The sequence below is a fragment of the Stigmatopora nigra genome, chromosome 9 (assembly GCF_051989575.1).
Source record: "Stigmatopora nigra isolate UIUO_SnigA chromosome 9, RoL_Snig_1.1, whole genome shotgun sequence".
In the NCBI taxonomy this organism is placed as follows: domain Eukaryota; kingdom Metazoa; phylum Chordata; class Actinopteri; order Syngnathiformes; family Syngnathidae; genus Stigmatopora; species Stigmatopora nigra.
The window spans coordinates 14,432,112-14,453,755 of record NC_135516.1 but is presented as its reverse complement, the minus strand read 5'-3'; the positions used below and the strand labels follow the sequence as shown (position 1 = coordinate 14,453,755).

The 21,644-nt window shown below is 36.6% G+C and overlaps 1 protein-coding gene across 1 annotated transcript in view; it reads left to right on the top strand.

Annotated features, from left to right (window-relative positions):
* The first annotated feature begins 2,589 nt into the window (after positions 1 to 2,589).
* The window catches only part of LOC144202010 (rho GTPase-activating protein 29-like), a 29,862-nt gene continuing 10,807 nt past the window's right edge, over positions 2,590 to 21,644 (top strand). Inside the window, exons 1-7 of the mRNA XM_077724932.1 lie at positions 2,590 to 2,797; positions 3,788 to 4,131; positions 16,097 to 16,240; positions 19,292 to 19,388; positions 19,476 to 19,548; positions 19,736 to 19,793; positions 21,054 to 21,203. Coding sequence (XP_077581058.1) covers positions 3,870 to 4,131; positions 16,097 to 16,240; positions 19,292 to 19,388; positions 19,476 to 19,548; positions 19,736 to 19,793; positions 21,054 to 21,203 — 784 coding nt within the window. The 5' untranslated portion in view covers positions 2,590 to 2,797; positions 3,788 to 3,869. The remainder of the gene's footprint in view (positions 2,798 to 3,787; positions 4,132 to 16,096; positions 16,241 to 19,291; positions 19,389 to 19,475; positions 19,549 to 19,735; positions 19,794 to 21,053; positions 21,204 to 21,644) is intronic.

Genomic DNA, 21,644 nt, shown 5'->3' with positions numbered 1-21,644 from the left:
AAATAAAAAAAAAACACCATGAACCAAAATTAACAACCAAGAATGACCATCTTTTTTGATAAAAACACATTTATTTCAGCACATTTCCAGCTAAAAACACCCTCCCACAAATGTGTGTGCGTGTGTTTATATATATATGTATATACATATATATTTGGGGCTTGACTGTGTATTATTTGTTTTGACTTTTTTTAACCGTTTTTAAGAAAGCTAGCGGTGTCTATCAGGTGTCACTCAGTTAGCAAAACGATGTGCGAGTGCCGGTGTGTCTTTTTTTGGGACAAAAAGATTCTGGATACTTTATTTTTACTTTTTTTTTTCAAACAGTATTACCTCTAAATAAATACATAACCTGCCGATGTGACGTTGAGACGTGATAGTTTAGACATGCGGTGCTGTGCAAAACATGGTGACTTTAATTCTTATCATCTCTGTGAAAATTAAGTGCTCTGTTGTGTGCTGTTAAAAGGGGGCGTAGTGTAAAAAAAAACAACAACAAAAAAATGACTTTTTTGGAGGTTTTGAAGTTTTCGATACAGCAAAAATTCATTGATGTGCGCAGCCACGTGTGTATGAGCCGAGGGTCCAGCAATATATCTGAACACAGCAATAGTCATTTGAATATCATTTCAATGTTCACTCAGCTGTGTGTACAATAACGACCCCAATGACAACCATACCGGCCCTCCCAGGTGCTTTCACACAATGCCTCCTAAAAGGAAAAAAAAATGAGAAAAAAAACACACCTCCAGCTCTTCTTCCTCTGACCACTTACCTCACACAGTACCTCTGTAACTTGTTGGGTGCTCGGACGTTTGGTCGCCGGTCTTTCGGTCGTCGGTCAAATGGTGACGGAGAGTTTACTGTTGAGACCAGCTCTCAAAATTATATTCATGAGAGAGTTTAATATCTAAGTACTGTTTGATATCTAAGTACTGTTCAATATCTAAGTACTGTTTCAGATCTAAGTACAGTTTAATATCTAAGTACTGTTTAATATCTAAGTACTGTTGAAACCAGCTCTCAAAATTATATTCGTGAGAGAGAGTTTAATATTTAAGTACTGTTTCATACCTAAGTACTGTTGAAAATAGTAAATATTTAGATATTAAACTCATGAATATTATTTTAAGAGCTGGTTTCAACAGTACTTAGATATTAAACAGTACTTAGATATTAAACAGTACTTAGACATGAAACAGTACTTAGATATTAAACAGTACTTTAATATTAAACAGTTCTTCGATATTAAACAGTACTTGGATATTAAACAATACTTAGATATTAAACAGTACTTAGATATTAAACTCTATCTCATGAATATAATTTTGAGAGCTGGTTTCAACAGTAAACTCCATCACCATTTGACCGGCGACCAAATGTGCGGAGACCAAACGTCCGGTCACGAACTTGTCGTCATCTGTAAAAAAAAGGACAAAAACATTTTTTTTTTGAGCAGCAGAGTGAGTGGGCTAATTCAATTGTTGTCAATTTACATATGATTATTTGAAGCTTTTATTTTATGGGTGCCACTTAAAGTTATACAGTCACTGCAATAGTAGTCTAAGTACAATTATGGATGAGCCCTTATATAGCAAAATTGGAACTGGTTCACAATTTAGAGCATATTTCTCTTTTAATTTCTGTGAAATACAGACAGTTGAGTTAGCCCACTCTAGTTCTGATTGGCTGGATTATTGTATGTATAATTTTTATGACATTATTATAATGTGTGAATGCAAAGAAAGCCCTTATTTGAGTGTGAATGACAACTTCCCCATTGATGTGATAATCCCCGTGCGCGGATGTCTGAGTTTTATCTTGGAAAATACGTAGAAATATATAAAAAAAATAGTAGATGAGAAGACATCTTTTTTGTATATGAAAATAAAATACAAACGCAGATGAGACGAGTGATTTTGTCGTTGATGCGAATTAGGTATTTTTGATTTTTGGTTCAAGATGTTGCAGTTTTATAAGTTTTGATCAAAATGAAATTCACTGCTTTTGTATCTGCTGTATTGGTTTATTTAAGATGTTATTAGCTTGTAATGTACTTAAATTGTGGTAAGTACAAATGAAAACAAACCACACTGCTGAACTAATACTAGCATTGATGTCAATTATCACTAGAGGGCGCAATTGGAAACACAATCTACATATGATTCATAGATTTATACTTATCATTTTAAAAAAACAGTGTATTTTTCTCATGTATTTATGTGTATTTCTGCTACAATTACACAAATTAACTACCACAAAGTAATACACATTCAGTTTGCTACTCTACCCATGCTGCATTAAAGTGCCCCTCGGATATTGTAAAACTTAAGAAACAACTCCAATTTTAGAGCATTAATAAATCCACTTTATCGCGTTTACCATACGTACATTGACGTTTTGCTCACACATACCTAAGAGTAGGTACTAAAAACACGATAAAAGCCGTTCTTTTTGTGTTTCTTTGAGGATTAAGCGTTTTAAATCCTCACACGTCCACTAGTCCGAGAAGCGTCACTAAGCTCCGCCTTCGCAGTGCCCATCAGACCAATGAACAGGCTTTTTCGACCTCCACGTGATTAGCGGATTCGTTAATGACGACTGATTTGAGAGTCGCCTAGTCGAGTCGTTGGGCTCCAGTCGCTCCGCAAACATTTCTTCATCTCTGCCTTTTTTTTGTATCTTTTTCCTTTATTTTCATAAAAAAATAGATATTTCTCCAACATCGAAAAGGATACTTTTGGGTGAGGCTTTGTGTCGGGTATTTTTGCTGCCATGTCTCACGAATCCCAAGCAGGTAAAGTATGAAAATGCGAATTATGTTTTTTTAGACGTGGTCAGTGGTAGTAGCGTGCAACATCAAAACCTCTAAAATACTACTTTCAAATGTTTTCTTTTTTTATTAACATTCCTAGTATATAATAATAGTGTAATATCGTCTTTTGTCAGCAATCGGATACAATATGTCCATCGTACTGTATGTACAAACTTTTCTGACCTCACTATCTTCGGTCAGAACCAGATTTCGATATTATCGCTTTCTAATGTAAAATATGCATGCAGTTTTATTTACATATTTTTTCTTTGTTACTAAAATTGATTTTTCTACACGTTCGAATATTTTTTTAGTATCATGTACAGTTGGCTCTGCGATATTTAGATGATTAATTTGATAGTTGGCCTTGTTTTTTTTAAATACTTTTAGAAAAAAAACATCACATCATATTTTTTATGTTTTATTTATTAGTTTTACCCCTTTACACTTCATTGATGATCTTTTGTACAACAATACGATTTCTTCCTCCCTCTTTTTAAACTGTATTTTTAATGAATCCTGTAAATGCTACTGCATATTCCTAATGGATCAAATATAACACTTGTTATTAATACTGTATCACAAATTGAACTGATATAGCATTAAATATCAACCAATATTTAATTGCAAACAAAGTAAAGTTGCGTAAATCAATCAATATGTACTAGACTATATATAAGTATATATATATATATACATACACATACATATATAAGTACATATATACATACACATACATCTATAAGTACACATATACATACACATACATCCATAAGTACATATATACATACACATATATATTAGTACATATATACATACACATACATATTATAAGTGCATATATACGTACACATACATATATATAAGTACATATATAAATACACATACATGCATGCTAATGCAAATGATACATCACATCATTAACAGCATGTATTTCATTTGTATCTTTATCTGAATGCCGTATTTTTCCAGTGGATGCCATTGAGGGTCCGGGTGGCTGTATAGTCCACTAGGCCCCTCCCCCCGCCACGCCACGCACATCCCAGCTCCCAGGATGCTCCGTAAAAACAGCGATGGCGGTGGAGTCAAGCGTGTTCAGTCCGATGCCCTGATGGGTTCGCTATCGGCCGGGTCCACCAAGACCTGGGATGGCGGGCACCGGCGGCGTTCCCACATCCCGCTGAACGACACCCACGTGGATCCGGCCGTGTCATGCCCACCTGGAGTGGACCCGGACTACGTCATGACGCTGGTGAACGACGTTAGGTGGTTTGCCAACGTGCTGCTACACCTGAAAGAAGCCCTCCAGAGTTCAGGTAAAAAAAATATAACTACATTCCTACCAGTTAGAATAGGGTTTTTACATTGGTTACAACAAGGGTCCGGAACCTTTTTGACAAAGAGAGCCATAAACAATTCATATTTTCAAACATTATTCCTTGAGAGCCATACTCAGAATTATTAAAGTAAAAATACATGATAATGTGAGCATTTATTAGTCATTTCATCACTTTGAAAGTAAAAAAAAGGCTGAATTCTTTTGAAAACATAATTTCACTGTTGCTAATCAATGAGTATCAATGAGAGGATACATGCAGAAGTAAAAAGTATTATTTAATGAAGAAAAAATATGATTTAATGAAGAAAAATATGATTTAATGAAGAAAATAATGATTTAATGAAGAAAAATATGATTTAATGAAGAAAAATACGATTTAATGAAGAAAACATAAGATTTAATGAAGAAAAAATATGATTTAATGAAGAAAAATTATGATTTAATGTAGAAAAAATATGATTAAATGATGAAAAATTAGAATTAATGATGGCATTGCTAATGCCATTAGCAGGTGCATGTCAATGTTCCCTCTAATTTTTCATGTAAAACATGCTGTAAAAGACAAAAAACATAAGAGTGGACAGAGCTGTGTAGTAGATTTTGCTTTCTGTATTGCTACATTGACTTAACTGCTGTTTGACCCATACTGTACTGCTTCACACACACACACACACACACACACACACACACACACACACACACACACACACACACACACACACACACACACACACACACACACACACACACACACACACACACACACACACACACACACACACACACACACACACATACATAAACACATGCACACACACTTTGGCAACGGGAGTGACTTGTTTAAGCATCATTCCTCTGCTTGGAGGAGGATGGTCTCCTTGAGTGAGTCATTGCATTTGTATGTAAGATGAAGGTCACAAATGATTTGTGCATGTCCTCTCCCAACATTATAAGCAGCTTAACACATCCATAATAATAACCATCATAATACTAATGCCATTATGTTGGTTTTATCGCCCAGTCTGTTCTGAGGATGAAAAGCTTATTTTTACCCAAGACGTGTACTTTATGTAGTACTACGACTCAAGGCCGCAAGGATTTTTTTTACCACCGAGCAGCACACTGACTAGCAATTTAGCATCTTTTTTGATTTTGCATGATAAATCTTCTTGTGTTCGTTATTTTCATCAATTTGTGTCTGTGTATTTAAACCCCGTGTTTTCTGTCTTCATTTATGGTGGCTTTTTGTTGATGTGTGCCTCCCTCATTTTGTCCTTCCTAGTTAAGTGTGTTTTTTATTCATTTTTGCCCATTTTTTTATTATTTTTAGAGTTATATTTTTTAATCAAATCTTGTGTACCACCGCAGGTAAGTCACAAAACGACCAAAAAAAACACTATTTTTGTCCTTCCTAGTTAAGGGTGTTTTTTTGTTCATTTTTTTGCCCAGTTTTTATTATATTTGGAGTTATATTTTTCAATCAAATCTTGTGTACCACTACAGGTAAGTCACAAAATGACCTAAAAAACACCTTACGTTTAAAAATGTATCAGTCAAAACATACATACAACCACAAGTAGATCAAATGTACTTAATACAACTTTAACTGTGAGTATTGCTAAATTTGCCTATAGTTGAACGATAGTTAAAGCAAAATAGATATTGTTGACAAACAGACACTTTTTAGGGTCTTTTGGCTGTTGCCTAACGCGTTGTTGTTGTTACACCAATGGCAGCAAGAACAGAAGGAATCAGTTAACTAGGAATTTAGCACCTTAGCCTAGGCGCTTTTGAGACTTTAGCTTAGTAACTCAATTTGGGGGTAGGTGGAGGGGTGGGGGGTACTTGGTCTGGTTCCCTACACCCACCCCTACAACCGCTGGGTCAGGTTTGAAGTGTTGAGGACAAGAAGGGTGACTCAATGGGTGAACCCTGACCTGTGCCAAAATGAGTTTTTGTCTACCCCTGCATCTGGCTTTTATGCCTCCCCATGACTTTATGGGATCATTAACGCCAAATAGCCCATGTGGCAATTACTGCTTTATGACTTTAGCATTAAATGCAAGTTTATTTTAACTACATTTTGGTTGTGGTTAAAATTTGAGATCCTGGTTTCTCTTTTTTTTGTTCTGGGACTGGTTACAATTTAGATTTTTCTTGCAAATTCTTAATCTAATCTGCATTTTTGGGGGGGGTGGCCTGGTGGAAAGAGTGGTTAGCGCTTTGGCCTCACAGCTTTGGGGTCTTGGGTTCAAGTCCAGGTCGGTCCACCTGTGTGGAGGTTGTGTGTTTGATTGTGATTGGCTGGACACCTTATTCAGTGTCTCCTGGCCCAGAGTCAGCTGGGATAGGCTCCAGCACCCTCTGTGACCCTAATGAGGATGAAGCGGTTAAGAAAATGAGAAAATTGCACCCGATTTTTGTTACAATTTGGGGTTTCTGTTATTTGTATTCCTTCTTAACGGGTTCCAATCGTTGTTTTTAGTTTTAGATATTAGTTTTGATAGTATTTGTTCCACATTTTATTAGTAGTTGTGGTAATAGTTCTGGTTTAGGCATAAATGTTAGGTGTAGTGTAGTTCTATTTGTGCTATTCAGTCTTGTTATAGTTCTTTTCTAGTTATGGTCGTTGTTCCAGTTAACAAACTAATTGTAGTCCTGCATCTCATTCCAGTTTTGATTTAGATTCTTGTCCCATTCTGATTCTACCAATAATTCTAATTGTTTTTTATAGTTCTGAAACTACTTCTTGGTCCAGTTTTATCTTTACGTCCAATTATTTTCACTCCAGTTTCAATTTAGTTCCACATTCAAGCATTATACATACTTCTTGGTATACTTCCAATCCCCTTTCTAGTTTTCCCACAAGTCATTCCTCTTATTGACACATGATTCACATCAGTTTGTCACTTTGTGTCCCATCCTGACTTCCCTAATGATTATAATGGGGTTGTAGGTTTTAGGACAGGGGAGGGGGGGTTTAAATAAAAAACAAAGAGTAAAGCAGCCATGGTCGTCAACGCACAAGCCCTAAACTGATGGCTAACCCCTCATCCCATCCCCCCCTCCCTCCCTCTCGCATACTCGGCATTCCTTTAGAACAAATGTTCACTTGTGGCCGCGTAGTGCCTTCAATAGCGTAGCGCTCGAGTAGCTGAAGGTACAGTGACGTGGAAAAAGCCTCTCTTCCCAGGAATAAACCTTGGCCATGCAGCTAAATTTTGCTCACAGGGCCCAAAAAAAACGCCTCAGTGGCCATTTTTACTGGACATTGCAAGCCAGGCGCCATTAAAAAGCCTGTGTTTCTTTGCTGGGGAATGTCAGGCATTCATATTTTCAGTTTTTCGGACTGGGTGGGTGACTTATGGTTAAAATATTTTCCCGTGTTGCAAAATGTAGCAGGAGTGACCTTGTTTTGCAAAGGAGCGTGTCTCTCTTTTTTTTTGTGTCTTCTGTACATGCTGATAAGATTGCGCTGTATTCCAGTCCAACTGCATTGTTGTATTCACAGTACATGCAAGGAGAATATGTTCTTGTTTTGTAAATGTGATGTGTGACAAATGTTTCTTTGTGATGATTGTGTTTGTTCTGTAAGCTAGTAAGTAAGATAGCGCCTATAGTACAGAGGTGGGAAAATTTTTGGGCACGGTGGCCACATTGACTTAAAAATTTTGACAGATGGGTCGGGTTAGCACAAGATACGATAACATGTAAAAAAGTGCATCTGTTAATAGTACATAGGAAACATAAACAGAAAAAAGAAGTAAAGTATTAACATACTCATCACTTATCATTAAAGTGAAAAGTATAAAGTACAAAGTAAAAAGGAATGTATTAAGAAATATTAAAATGTCTTTTAAAAGAGCTAGAAGGACTGTAAAACACGAAAAACAAATAAGAGTGGACAGAGCTATCTTGGGGGAAAAAGATAGGATACATATAAAAAAGTGCATCCGTTAACAGTACATATGAAACATAAACAGAAAAAAATGACTAAACTATTAACATACTCATCACTCTATCAAAGTAAAAAGTATAAAGTACAAATTAAAGTTTAAGAAATGATAGAGGGGCTGCAAAACACCAAAAACAAACGAGTGAACAGAGCTAATGTCAATGGCTTCCGCGTGACGGCGCCATCTTGGGGAGAAAAAAATATTTGGACAACGTCAGCGGGCCGGATTAAAAAGCCTAACAGACCGTATGTAGCCCGCAAGCCGTAGTTTGCCCATGCCCCGGCCTAGTCGCTAATTACATCCTTGTTTATTAGCCTTAAATCTGGAGCGGTCGCCCAAGTGTGCCAGCTCAAGTGGCGGCTCGCGGGTGGCGCCTTCAATCCAAAGCCATCGTAACGGCATAATGGCTTCACGGGCCGAGAGAAAGAAAGAAGAAGGATTTGTCAGGAGGTTGTAACCCCACCACCACCCCACACCCCAACTGTGATGCCACGTGAAGGATGTTTTTTGTGCGAGCTCTTGGTTTCGCCATGTTTCCTTGGGTGGTTATTTATGGTTGGAGGCCAGGGGGATGTTTGTGTAGCAGATTGGTCTCTGCCATAGAGAGGCGGCAAATTTACAACCTGGGATATCTTTTGTGCGTCACTTTGTTGTTGTTGTAGCAAAAGTCATCTCCAGGACATGTTTTAGCTGATGCCATACTTTCAAGTCTAGGTATTGACTTCCTGTTCCAAATTTGCAATGTTCCTTCTAGATTTTCGTTGGTCTGGGTAGAAAGACAACTTCCCTGAGTGCACTGAGTACCAGTGTGACATCATCATTGCTCGCCATGAGCATACTAGTATCATATCTGCCATAAGCAGGTAAATGTCAATGTTCCCTCTAATTTTTCATGTAAAACATGCTGTAAAACACACAAAAACATAAGAGTAGACAGAGCTACTGCCATTGGCTGCCGCGTAAATAGCGCCATCATGGGGAAAGGGGTAAAAAAAATGTTTTAAAAATTCTATGAAATGTTTTGGGTAAAAAAATGTAAAAAATTATATTAATTTTTTTTGGTCAAGTGCAGCATCAATAGTTTTGTCAGATTTTTTGTACATTTTTTTTAGGAAAACCTGCAAACCAAAAAGGTCCAGTTCATGAAAAATTCTAAAGGAACATGCAAAAAAAAATGCAATGGAATTATTTTGTTAGTAAAGTGCAGCATCAATAGTTTGTCAGATTTTTTTTTTTTTTACATTTTTTTAGGAGAACCTGCAAACCAAAAAGGCCCAGTTGTACTTTTTTTAGAAGGGTTGGTCACCAAAGTTCCCTCTAATTTTTCATGTAAAACATGCTGTAAAACACCAAAAACAATAAAAACATAAGCAATTGCCCGTTAACTTCACCAAAAATCCAATAAAATGGAATATTCTTGTGTTTGGTTAGTAGGAAAGAGGCAAACACATGCAATAAAACACATAGCAGATGTTAAACTTAACACCCCAGTCCAGATTTTTAATACTGTACTGGAATTCCTGAAGCCACTGTCCCTATTTTTTCTGTGCCGATAGTAAGAAACCGTATCCTTGAATCAACATCGGATGCTAGGCTAAGAAAACTCCAAAGTCACAGTTGGATACATTTGAAAAAGCAAATAATTATATTTATGTTGGCCTTTTTCAGAGTATTATCCTGGTTTTGGTTCCTTGGTTTTTGACCAAAGACAAGTACCGTATTTTCACGACTATAAGGCGCACCCTCAATGAAGGACATTTTTCCTTATATAAGGCGCACTGTATTATAAGGCGCACTGTCTATTTTGGAGAAAATTTAAGACTTTTAAGTGCGCCTTATAGTGGTGAAAATACGGCAATTGCTATTGACTTCCAGGTATGAAGCACTCACTACTTCACAGTCACCTCTAGAGCCAGCCATTGTTGATGTTTTGGATTTTTTGGTCTAAAATCTTGCAGTGGGGGAGGAGCTATACGATGGAAGATGTTGTAAACTAAGATGGCATCTGCATATTTAACAGTATTGAGTATTCAGTTCAGGCCTTTGTGTTTTTTTAATATCCGACAGTGGTGGTTTTTCGTTTTTGGTTTTCTGTTTTTTTTTCCATATATAAGGCGCACTGGATTATAAGGTGCACTGTCTATTTTGGAGAAAATTTAAGACTTTAAGTGTGCATTATAGTCGTGAAAATACGGTATAGTGTGAAAGGTGGCAATGGAAATGCAATAAAATGCAAACCAGGTGCTTTAACTTTATGACCCGGACCCATCTATCTGCCTCTTACACTATACCTCTATAGCTGGGAAATCTTGATTATGGATCTTTGATGCAGACCACAGAAATAAAATCCAGGGGTACAGTGAAATGGTCTCATGCTAATGTATTAAAATAGGACTGTAATACGTTTTTCAAGCTTCCCTATATTCTAGGTAAAAAAATCCACCATGACAGAAACTCCTACAAAAAAATGTGTTTGTTTACAAAATAGAAAGTGCAATGACGTCTTGAGTTCCGATCTCAAGTGACAGCTCACACCGATGCTTGCTATTGTTTATGTGCCGGGGTCTTGCGTGCTGGCGGCGGCGGCGGCGTGCGACAGAACAGAAAAAAAAGCTGGCGGGAATCAACCGTGAGTGCTTTTGTCACAACAATGGCATCAAAAAAGGGGCCTGGAAATGTGCTGCTGATTACAGTCGTCATGCTAGTGCTGCTAGGAGGGGGGCAGTGCCATTGTTTTGCTAGAGATAACAGTCGTCAGGGCCTGCACATTGTACAGAGGAAAAGCCCACCCCTCAACTTACATCAATCAACCTCCACTTGAAGTAAACTGCCTCGTTTCCCTTTGCCTTGATGGGCCCGGGTTCCATTCCCGCCAGATTTTAGGAAAGTACATAAATGGCAACAAATAGTGACCCCAATCAATGACTTGTTGACACAGAAAATGAGTTCCGAAGGCGAACTGAGTATTTGTTGCAAAAAAAATGATGAGTAAATTGAGGGAAGGGCTTATATGCGCATAAATTAGAGTTGAGATGCGTCTTATGCGAGAGATATTGTAAAATTAAATCATTTTAAGGCTGTTTTAAGGATATAGTTTAAATGTAGATAAGGCTTATATGTGAGTAAGTATGAGTACTTCAAGAAGAATGTGAGGAGTGCTTTTGGTTTTTCTATAAAATATGTCAACTATAGTTTCACTAACAGAAAGACTATTTTGCATGTTCTTTTGGAATTTTTAATGAAATAGCCTTTTTTTGGTTTGCAGGTTTTCCTAAAAAAAATTTACAAAAAAATCTGACAAATTATTGATGCTGTACTTTACTAAAAAAATAATTCCATAGCATTTTTTTGCATGTTCCTTTAGATTTTTTTTTTCTCAGATTTTTTCATGAACTGGACCTTTTTGGTTTGCAAGTTTTCCGGAAAAAAAATGTACAAAAAAAATCTGACCAACTATTGCTGCTGCACTTTACTTTAAAAAATAATTCCATTGCATTTTTTTGCATGTTCCTTTAGAATTTTTCTTGAACTGGACCTTTTTGGTTTGCAGGTTTTCCTGAAAAAAATGTCCAAAAAAATCTGACCAACTATTGATGCTGCACTTCACCAAAAAAATAATTCCTTTGCATTGAAGTTCTTAGTTTAGGATTGTTTTGTACTTGACAGCAGATAATCAATCACATTCTCAGTCAAGTGGACCCATGAAAATTATTACTGTTTCTACGAATCTAACTGAACAAGAAAGTTAAAACATTTTACTGTGGGGGGTCCCTGAGCAAGGGGATGGGGGTGGGGGGGGCGCCTGAGCAATCTAATCCAAAGCTTCAGGTGGCCTCACAGAGGTTACAACCCCCCCTCAAGCTCTTCTTTCTCTGACATGCAATCAGACAGCCTGTCCGAACTGGTGTCAAGATGGACGCCAAACAACAATATGCAACATTGAAATTAAAACAATAGGAAACACAAGCATCTTTAATGGAGCCTTTCCTGAAGGATTAAAAAATGCTGACTCATTCCACCTGACAGATGCTATTCTCTCGTCCAGTCACTATGTGTCATTCCTTGCGAGAATCGTCATCACAATGGCATTTTACGACCAACTGGGGGTCCGCAAACATTGACATTGCCGGATTGTAGTACAGGTAGAATTGTATTGTCGAGATTCCATCAGCAAACACGAATGACAACCCCTCGTGACCAAAAACCAGTCTGGCGGCCACTACCGGGTGTTTGGAATGCCTTGTTTGGAGGCCGTAGACATGTTGCAGACAGCAAACAGCTACCAACTCAAGTAGAGTGTCAGTGAGGGGGGTGTTCTTGTGGTTGGGAATGCATTGTGGGAGGTCCAGTCTACACGTTTGGACTAGTGACATCACATCTTCTAGTCAAATTCAGGTGTTAAGCTGCCAAGAAGCAAAATCACAGTGGGATACCTTCTATTGTTTCTGCAAGCTGTTTGTCTTTTATGCTTTAAGTTTGTCATAGAAGTCTAGAAAAGAATGTAACACAAAGAAAAGTGTCATATCCAGGTTTGGTTTGCAATGTTAATTTGTTGTCAGGAAACAAATGGAAAGAAGTGTCTTCTTCTTCTTCTCCTTTGATTGAAAATGTGCTTCAGGCACCAGTGAGCTAAATCTACCTAAAAGGGTGAGAACTTTAATGAGGGGCCATTGTCGCTGCCTTTAAGTGCTGCTGCTGGTGGTGGTTGGGGGGGGGGCTGTACTTCAAAGAGTTGCTCTCCAGGCATGGGTGGGTAGGGTAGGCTAGGGTAGGGTAGGGGGTCTCGTGGTGAGCAGGTGAGCCTTGTTCTCTGATCTCAGGAGACTTGATGACAAGTGTCTTCTCTTTCCTAAAACTCCCACACTTCCATTAATGGAAAAAACGTACCCTTATAACAGGGTTTTGAGTTCAATATCTAAGTACTGTTTAATATCTAAGTACTGTTTATTATCTAAGTACTGTTTAATATCTAAGTACTGTTTAATATCTAAGTACTCTTAAATATCTAAGTACTGTTTAATATCTAAGTACTGTTTCAAAACTAAGTACTGTTTAATATCTAAGTACTGTTTCAAAACTAAGTACTGTTTAATATCTAAGTACTGTTTAATATTTAAGTACTGTTTAATATCTAAGTACTCTTTGATATCTAAGTACTCTTTGATATCTAAGTACTCTTTGATATCTAAGTACTGTTGAAACCAGCTATCAAAATTATATTCATGAGAGAGTTTAATATCTAAATATCTACTGTTTTCAACAGTAATTGGATATTAAACAGTACTTAGATATTAAACTTGCTCTCATGAATATAATTTTGAGAGCTGTTTTTTATAATAAACTCTCTGTCACCATTTGACCGGCGACCAAAAGACCGGCGACCAAACGTCCGAGCACCAATCGGAGGCATAGTATCAATCAGTCAATATTAAACTAAAAAATGCTGAATCTCCCAAAAAGTGACCTTCAAGCAGAGGATAAAATCAGTTGTGGAATGTCAATTGTGTGGAGCATTCCCATTTGGCTAACAATAAATCCTTCAACTTGTGGAATGAAACTTCCTATAGGTTAGTCATCATTTGAATCTTTGGAAAAGTTGAAGGACTCCTTTTGATAGGAGGGGCTGAGAAAAATACCCACCCGGCCGGCCTCTCATTTTTTTTCCTCCCCCTGTTATTCCTTCAGCGTTCCAATAAATCCAGCTTCTCATCCCGCCTTCATCTTGATGAAAACCAGATGACACGACTGCTCACCTCCTTCTTCCCCCCGTTAGACAAAAATACGTAAGCTCACCTGTTTGTGCCTTTGGTTCTCCCTAAAAAGGAGCTCAAAACACGAATCATGATGCTGCGACCTGTCATTCATGATCCCATCGTTTGTCATTGTCTGACAGTTCTACCTCTTTGTGTTGTTGAGTAAGTTCGTTCACCCATTTTTCGTAGATGGTGATGACCATGGGAATTCATTCCTTCATCCAAGTTGTGGTCTTATCATGAGAGAGTTTAATATCTAAGTACTGTTTAATATCTAAGTACTGTTGAAAAACAGCTCTCAAAATTATATTCATGACAGTTTAATATCTAAACATTGAGTTTTCAACAGTACTTAGGTATTAAAGAGTACTTAGATATTAAAGAGTACTTAGATATTAAAGCGTACCTAGATATTAAACAGCACTTAGATAGTAAACGGTACTGAGATAGTAAACAGTACTTCAATATTAAACAGTATTTCAATATTAAATAGTACTTCGATATTAAACAGTACTTAGATATTAAACAGTACTTCGATATTAAACAGTACTTAAATCTTAAACAGTACTTAGATCTTAAACAGTACTTAGATATTCAACAGTACTTAGATATGAAACAGTACTTAGATATTAAGCAGTACTTATAAATTAAACAGTACTTAGATATGAAACAGTACTTAGATATTAAACAGTACTTAAATATTAAACAGTACTTCGATATTAAACAATACTTCGATATTAAACAGTACTTCGATGTTAAACAGTACTTAGACATTAAACAGTACTTAGATATTAAACACTACTTAGATATTAAACACTACTTAGATATCAAACACTACTTAGATATTCAACAGTACTCAGATATTAAACAGTACTTAGATATCTTCTTATGCTGCAATGAAAACAAAAGTTTTGAGAGTGGCTCACATTACACGCAACCACAAAAAAATGACATCTGAGCTTCCTGTCTGAAAACCACCTTTTATTTTTGCAGGTGTCTTGTCATCATTTCTCTCAACGAGTCAAGTTATCAGATGGTTATCTCCTGTTTTGTTGTTCTCTCTTTTAAAAAAAGATCCTTCTATCTCTGCTCTTTCTCTCTGTGGTCTGGCCTGGCATCTCCCACACATGATTACATGCTTGGGCCCCCCATTTTGCTCCCACAATCCCTCATTACTGCACTTCCTGAGCCAGCCTGATTTATTTACTGTTGTCTTTCGCTTCACCATTCAAAACAACCTCATTTTTCTTCCAAAAAAACCATTGTTGACCTAAACAGAGGCAAAAAAACAACTCTTTTCTTTTTTACATTTTGTAGGGATGTCATCCTTTTTCATGGCAATTAGCATTCCAGTGGTTTTACATTGAGTCAGAAATAAAAAATGTACACGTGAGTTAACAGTTGTCACACAATACCTGCCTTCTCAAGTGATGTCATTTTTATTTTGTTGAAACATGATTTGCTATGTTATCAGTTTGCATGTTTAGATTCGTTGGATCAACCATCTGGATGTGATAATTGCTATTTTAGTAGTGTGACATTAATTAGGTGCCTGCAAATATAGTGTTTATTGTCTAAGAGATACATGGGCAAACTACGGCCCGCGGGCCACATGTGGGCCGGGCCGTAGGCTTTTAAATCTGGCCCGCCGACATTGTCCAATTTTTTAATTTATTTTTTACCCCAAGATGGCGCCGGAATCCAGTGGCAGTAGCTGTGTCCACTCTAGTTTGTTTTTGGTGTTTTATAGCCCTTCTATCTTTTTTTAAATGACATTTTAATATTTCTTAATACATTCCTTTACTTACTTTACTTTGTACTTTATACTTTTTACTTTAATGATGAGTGATGAGTATGTTAATACTTGAGTCCTTTTTTTCTCTTTCTGTTTCATATGTACTGTTAACGGATGCACTTTTTTATATGTATCCTATCTTGTGCTGACCCCGCCCATCCAAATGGATTACTGCAAGTTAACTGACAAAATGTGGACTCAAAATTGTGTTTTCTGATTAATTTACCTTTTTTATGACTCCTATTTACAATTGGAGTCAATTTTGACACATTGTGACTCCATAATACAATGAATATAAGGCCTATACGTGCGATATGATGTTCCCATGTGATATTTTTTGTATCTTTTCAGTTCACTCGCAAAAGAATGTAAAGAATGGCGGCGGCGGCAAGTGAGCGACTGAACTGACGACACTTGTTTCTTTGTTTCCACAAGCAGAGGACCAGGAGGGTCTTCGGCAGGTGGTCCAGGAGCGCCTGACTGAGCTGCTACGCGTTCTCAAGGCCGTCATTGCCAAACACCAGGCCCTCAACTCGGTGGACATTCTGGGAAAAGCCGGCACGCTCATTGCAAAAGTCAAAGGTAGGCTAAAGGCTAACTCGTATCCAAGGTTCCCTCTAATTTTTCATGTAAAACATGCTGTAAAACACAAAAAAACATAAGAGTGGATAGAGCTACTGCCACTGGCTAGCGTGTAAACGGCGCCATCATGGGGAAAGGAGTAAAAAAAACAAAGTTTCGATTTTATCTACTGCGCGCCATATGATTGCTGCTGCGCAGAGAAGACGATTGTAGTACGCAATTGACACGTCACCCCGCGTTCACCTGCTCTATTTGGAAGCTGGGAAGCATGAGTGGGTGGTTGCCAGAGTGTGTGTGCATGTGTACAATGCCAAAAAGCAAACAGCACGCTCCATTGCACTTGTGTCACAGTGGAAATGTGGCGGGAGTCCAAGTGAATTTTTACTGAACTGTAATTGATGGCTGCATTATTTATAGAACATCAAACTGATGAATACTGACTGGTAATTAATGACCTGCCTTTCTAGAGAACAGTTCGCCCGTGTCCAAATACATCGAGATGGTAAAAAAATAACACTTTGGGGTGGTTTGATTGTCGAATTTGTATGACATTAATCAAAGTGTGGATCTTTGGGAATTCGCTGTTGGAAATTGTATTGCAATTGATCTGATATTACAATGAAATGATTGTTTTTAAAAGTCAGCCACTTATTTAGCAATCAGAAATGATGAATTTATTTTATTTTATTCAATTCAATACATTTATTCAATGAAATACATTCTTATTGTATTTTATTATATTCTATTCAGCCTAAAAAAACATTACAGCCTAAAAAAACAGCCTAAAAATATCAACATTACAGCCTAAAAAACATTACAGCCTAAAACACAACAACCTTACAGCCAAAAAAGAAAACATTACAGCCTAAAAACAACAACAACATTACAGCCTAAAAACAAGAACATTACAGCCTTAAAAAACATTACAGCCAAAAAAGTCAACATGTCAGCCTAAAAACAACAACATTTCAGCCTAAAAACAACCACATTACAGCCTAAAACCAACAACATTACAACCTAAAAACAACAACATTACAGCCTAAAAAACAACATTGCAGCCTAAAAAACATCATTACAGCCTCAAAAACATTACAGCCCTAAAAAACGACATTACAGCCTAAAGAAATCAACATTACAGCCTGAAAAATCAACCTTACAGCCTAAAAACCAACATTACAGCCTAAAAACAACATTACAGCCTAAAATATTAACATTACAACCTAAAATATCAACATTACAGCCTAGAAAACAACATTACAGCCATAGCCAATTAGAAAATGGTTTGAACTTCTCTTAAGGCTACTCCAATGGGGAAAAATACTGGATGTAACAAATACGTCATTTTGTTTTTCCTCTTCTTTAGACAACAAACTAGGCGAGAGTGAATCAACAGCGCCAAGGGATAGGAGGGAGGTGGGGGTAGTAAGCTCTGGAATTATTGTTCTGAGAGCCACAGGATGTCCTGAGGAAGAAGAAGAAGAAGCCAGTGTAGTGCAAGTGTAGTGCACAACCGCATAGCCATTTTCAACAGACTGCCCTCGGAACCTAAAGACTCTTGGAATGCTCCGTCACCCCGGATTTTTCATGTCACGGGGAGAAAAGGGAAACTCCAGACCCAGAAACAAAGACGATCCGAGTCGGCGTATTTGACCAAGGTAGAAGTAGAGCGCCATTCGAGGGCTTCCTGTTGTAGCGTAGACAGGAAACAACGACGTCCAACGTCACCCGATTGACGCTTGGGCCAAAAAACGGCTTTTTTGCTTGAGAAAAAAACACTTTCTGAAGATTTTTTAACTGTTTATTTTCAATTTTTTGATGCAAAACATCTCTGGATTGCTGGATTACGCCCTGGATTATGTTTGACGGCGAGATTACCGGAAAGGTCACTGTTTGTTTTTGCCTGAATATCACTTGTAGTACTTGTAAAAAATTCTAGAGGACTGAATTTGACTTGGACTCAGCATTCCTATGACTCACTTGTCTTGGATTTGACGAACCAAACTCTACAAATCTGGCCTTGAAGGACATTTTTTTTCAAAATGGAAGATTTAAAACATGTCATATTGGGACATATGATTTGTTTTTTGGTGCTGACTAACATAACAAACCACCAGTATGCCATGTTGTAGTGCTGAGGCACTGGGATTATTGAATCAGGATTCAAGGATTAGGTTTTTTTTAATCAAGATTCTGGGAAATGAAAAAGGAAATGGAAGGCTTTGCAGCTAAAAAATGTACCAATTTTTTTTAAAACAAAATCTAGGAATGGTGTTGTCGCTAGCTAGCAAATTGTCCAACAACAAATTTAGCATATTATGCTTCCTTGCTAAGAAGAGGGTTGCCATGTTGGAGCAATATCCAATTATGTGAAGACCCCCGTCTGGTTCTCAAAGTTTTGATTATGGCAATCATGATGGAGTGGTCGCCGGTCTTTTGGTAGCCAGTCTTTTGGTCGCCGGACAAATGTACTTAGATATTAAACAGTACTCAGATATTTAACAGTACTTGGAAAGTAAACAGTACTTAGATATTAAACAGTACTTGGATATTAAACAGTACTTAAATATTAAACAGTACTTAGATATTAAACAGTACTTAGATATTAAACAGTAATTAGATATTAAACAGTACTTGGATATTAAACACTACTTAGATAATAAACAGTACTTAGATATTTAACAGTACTTCGATATTAAACAGTACTTAGATTTTAAACATTACTTAGATTTTAAACAGTACTTAGATATTAAACAGTACTTAAATATTAAACAGTACTTAGATATTAAGCTCTCTCTTAGGTATTAAACTCTCTCTTACATATTAAACTCTCTCTTAGATATTACATTCTCTCTTAGATATTAAACTCTCTCTCTTAGATATTAAACTCTCTCTCTCTCATGAATAAAATTTTGAGAGCTAGTTTCAACAGTAAACTCCCTGTCAACATTAGACCGGCGACCAAAAAAACAGCGACCAAACGTCCGGTCTCATGATGTATGTATCCCTATTAACATTGGTTATATTTTATTGTGTTTTTTCTGCTCTGTACAGGCATCAACTTTGACAATGTGAGGCAGGACAACCGAGAAAGCACATTCAGCGATATTCACGTGTCTATCGACACTTTGGCGTTTACCTTCGGAAATGTGTGAGTCTGACATTTTATTTTTTTAACTGACACTTTCATTTTAAGGTGATATATCTTTAATATTGAATTATTTTGTGTGTGTTTCAGAGTTTCTGACTTCCTTATGGGAGATGTTGACAACGGTTCAGGGTTGGGGAGCCCCCAGACCAGAAGAAGCAGAGTAAAAACCTTTTTATTTTTGTTGTTTTTATCCAAAACTTTGTTCCCAAGAACCTCTCTAAACCTTAAAATGAAAGATGAGTTTACCAGGCTTAATTTGGGTGTCGGGGGTTGTACTGCTGCTTTTTAATTACATGTCTACATTTGTCTCCTTGTCATACCAAATTGTATCCTACTTTTTTTTGCAGTCTTTTGACAACCTGGTGGAACCCGAAAATTACGCGACGGAGAAAAACGACCTTGCTGGTAAGTTCAACGTTTACGTTCTTTTAACGGAGTGGGCGGGGCTAAGATGCTGGCAGAATGAATGCTAGCCAAGGACAGGCCAATGTTGTCAAATTGCGAATTCACGGTTTGATTCCCAAAGGCAAAGAGAGACCCGCCCTGTTATTTCTCCCCAGCCACACGTTTTCTCTTTTTTTTGACGGAATTTCTGACATTCCGAGGCTTGTTTTGAAGCGCTTTGGATGGGAAACACATGGCCTTGGAGTAATAACCGTGTGAGTTAGGGTGATTGTCTTTTTTTTTCCAAGATGCCAGCAATTTTTACATCCTTCTGCATTTGCATCCACTTCCTCATCAGCACATCTCTGGGGGATTTAATACAGTACATGTAAAAGTACCTACCTAACCCAGATTTGGAAGGTATCTGGGTCCAAGAGCAGCTATTTTACAGGGCTACATAGAAGCTATAATCAAAATATTCATGGAAGAAGCTAATCAGAGCTATAATATTGTTAAATTTGAGCTATTTAATTCTATGTCAAGGGTGTTAGACTTATTTTAGATATAATGTTTAGATTTTTTTTTAATAAATGGATTAAAAGCCCATCATATTCAGTTTTTTTTCATTGATCTAAAACAATGTTTATTTGAATTTTTTTTTAAATATATTTTTAGATTTTACAAAATGATTTTTGAACTTAAAACATTAAAAATGGATTAAAAAATGAAAAATTATTGTTTTAAAAGGGGGAAAATCAGAAAATTTAATATACATTGGATCATTTTAGATATAATATTTAGATTTTTTTAAATAAATGGATTAAAAAAAACTGGATTAAAATCCCTGAACATTCAGTTTTTTATAGATCTAAAACAATGTTTATTTGAGCTTTTGTTATATACATTTTTAGATTTTACAAAATGATTTTTTAACTAAAAAATCTGAAAAAACCTACCGTATGCATGCTATGTGTATGTATATATATATATATATATATATATATATATATATATATATATATATATATATATATATATATATATATATATATATATATATATATATATATATATATATATATATATATTGATATTTCAGCAACAAGCTTATTTATATATTTATTCAAGTATTTATTTATTAACTTACTTATGACCTATCTATTTCTGTCTAAAATGTCTTTTTCTGTGTCTGTATTCTCACCCTCTTGCTACTGTGACAACCAAATTTCCCCAAACACGGGATAATTAAAGTTATCCAATGCAATTGTTTTGTCTTTTCAGGACAAGATGCGCCTCTGTCGCGAGAGGAGGAAGTGGATCTGACCCTTTTGAAACATGACAGCGGGGTGGAGTCAGCCTTGCTCTATGCCAAAGCCTGGTCCAAGTACATCAAAGACCTCCTGCTATGGATGGAGAAACGAGTCACCCTGGGTGAGTGAGGCAGGCCTTCTTCCTTCCTTGCTTGTATTGCCACATAAAACGTTTGACCAAGATTTCACCTTGTAAAAAGCTATTAGTTATTAGGTTGCTTTTCATGGCGACTCATCAAAGTTTTCTAGCCAAACTCAACCCACACGTAACAACAACAAAAATGAAACCATCTGTTGCTCAACCCGGCTCATGAATATAATTTTGAGAGCTGGTTTCAACAGTACTTGAATATTAAACAGTACCTAGATATTAAACACTACTTAGATATTAAACAGTATTTAGATACCAAACAGTACTTAGATATCAAACAGTACTCAGATATTAAACAGTACTTAGATATCAAACAGTACTTAGGTAATAAACAGTACTTAGATATTAAACAGTACTTAGATATTAAACACTACTTAGATATCAAACAATATTTAGATATGAAACAGTACT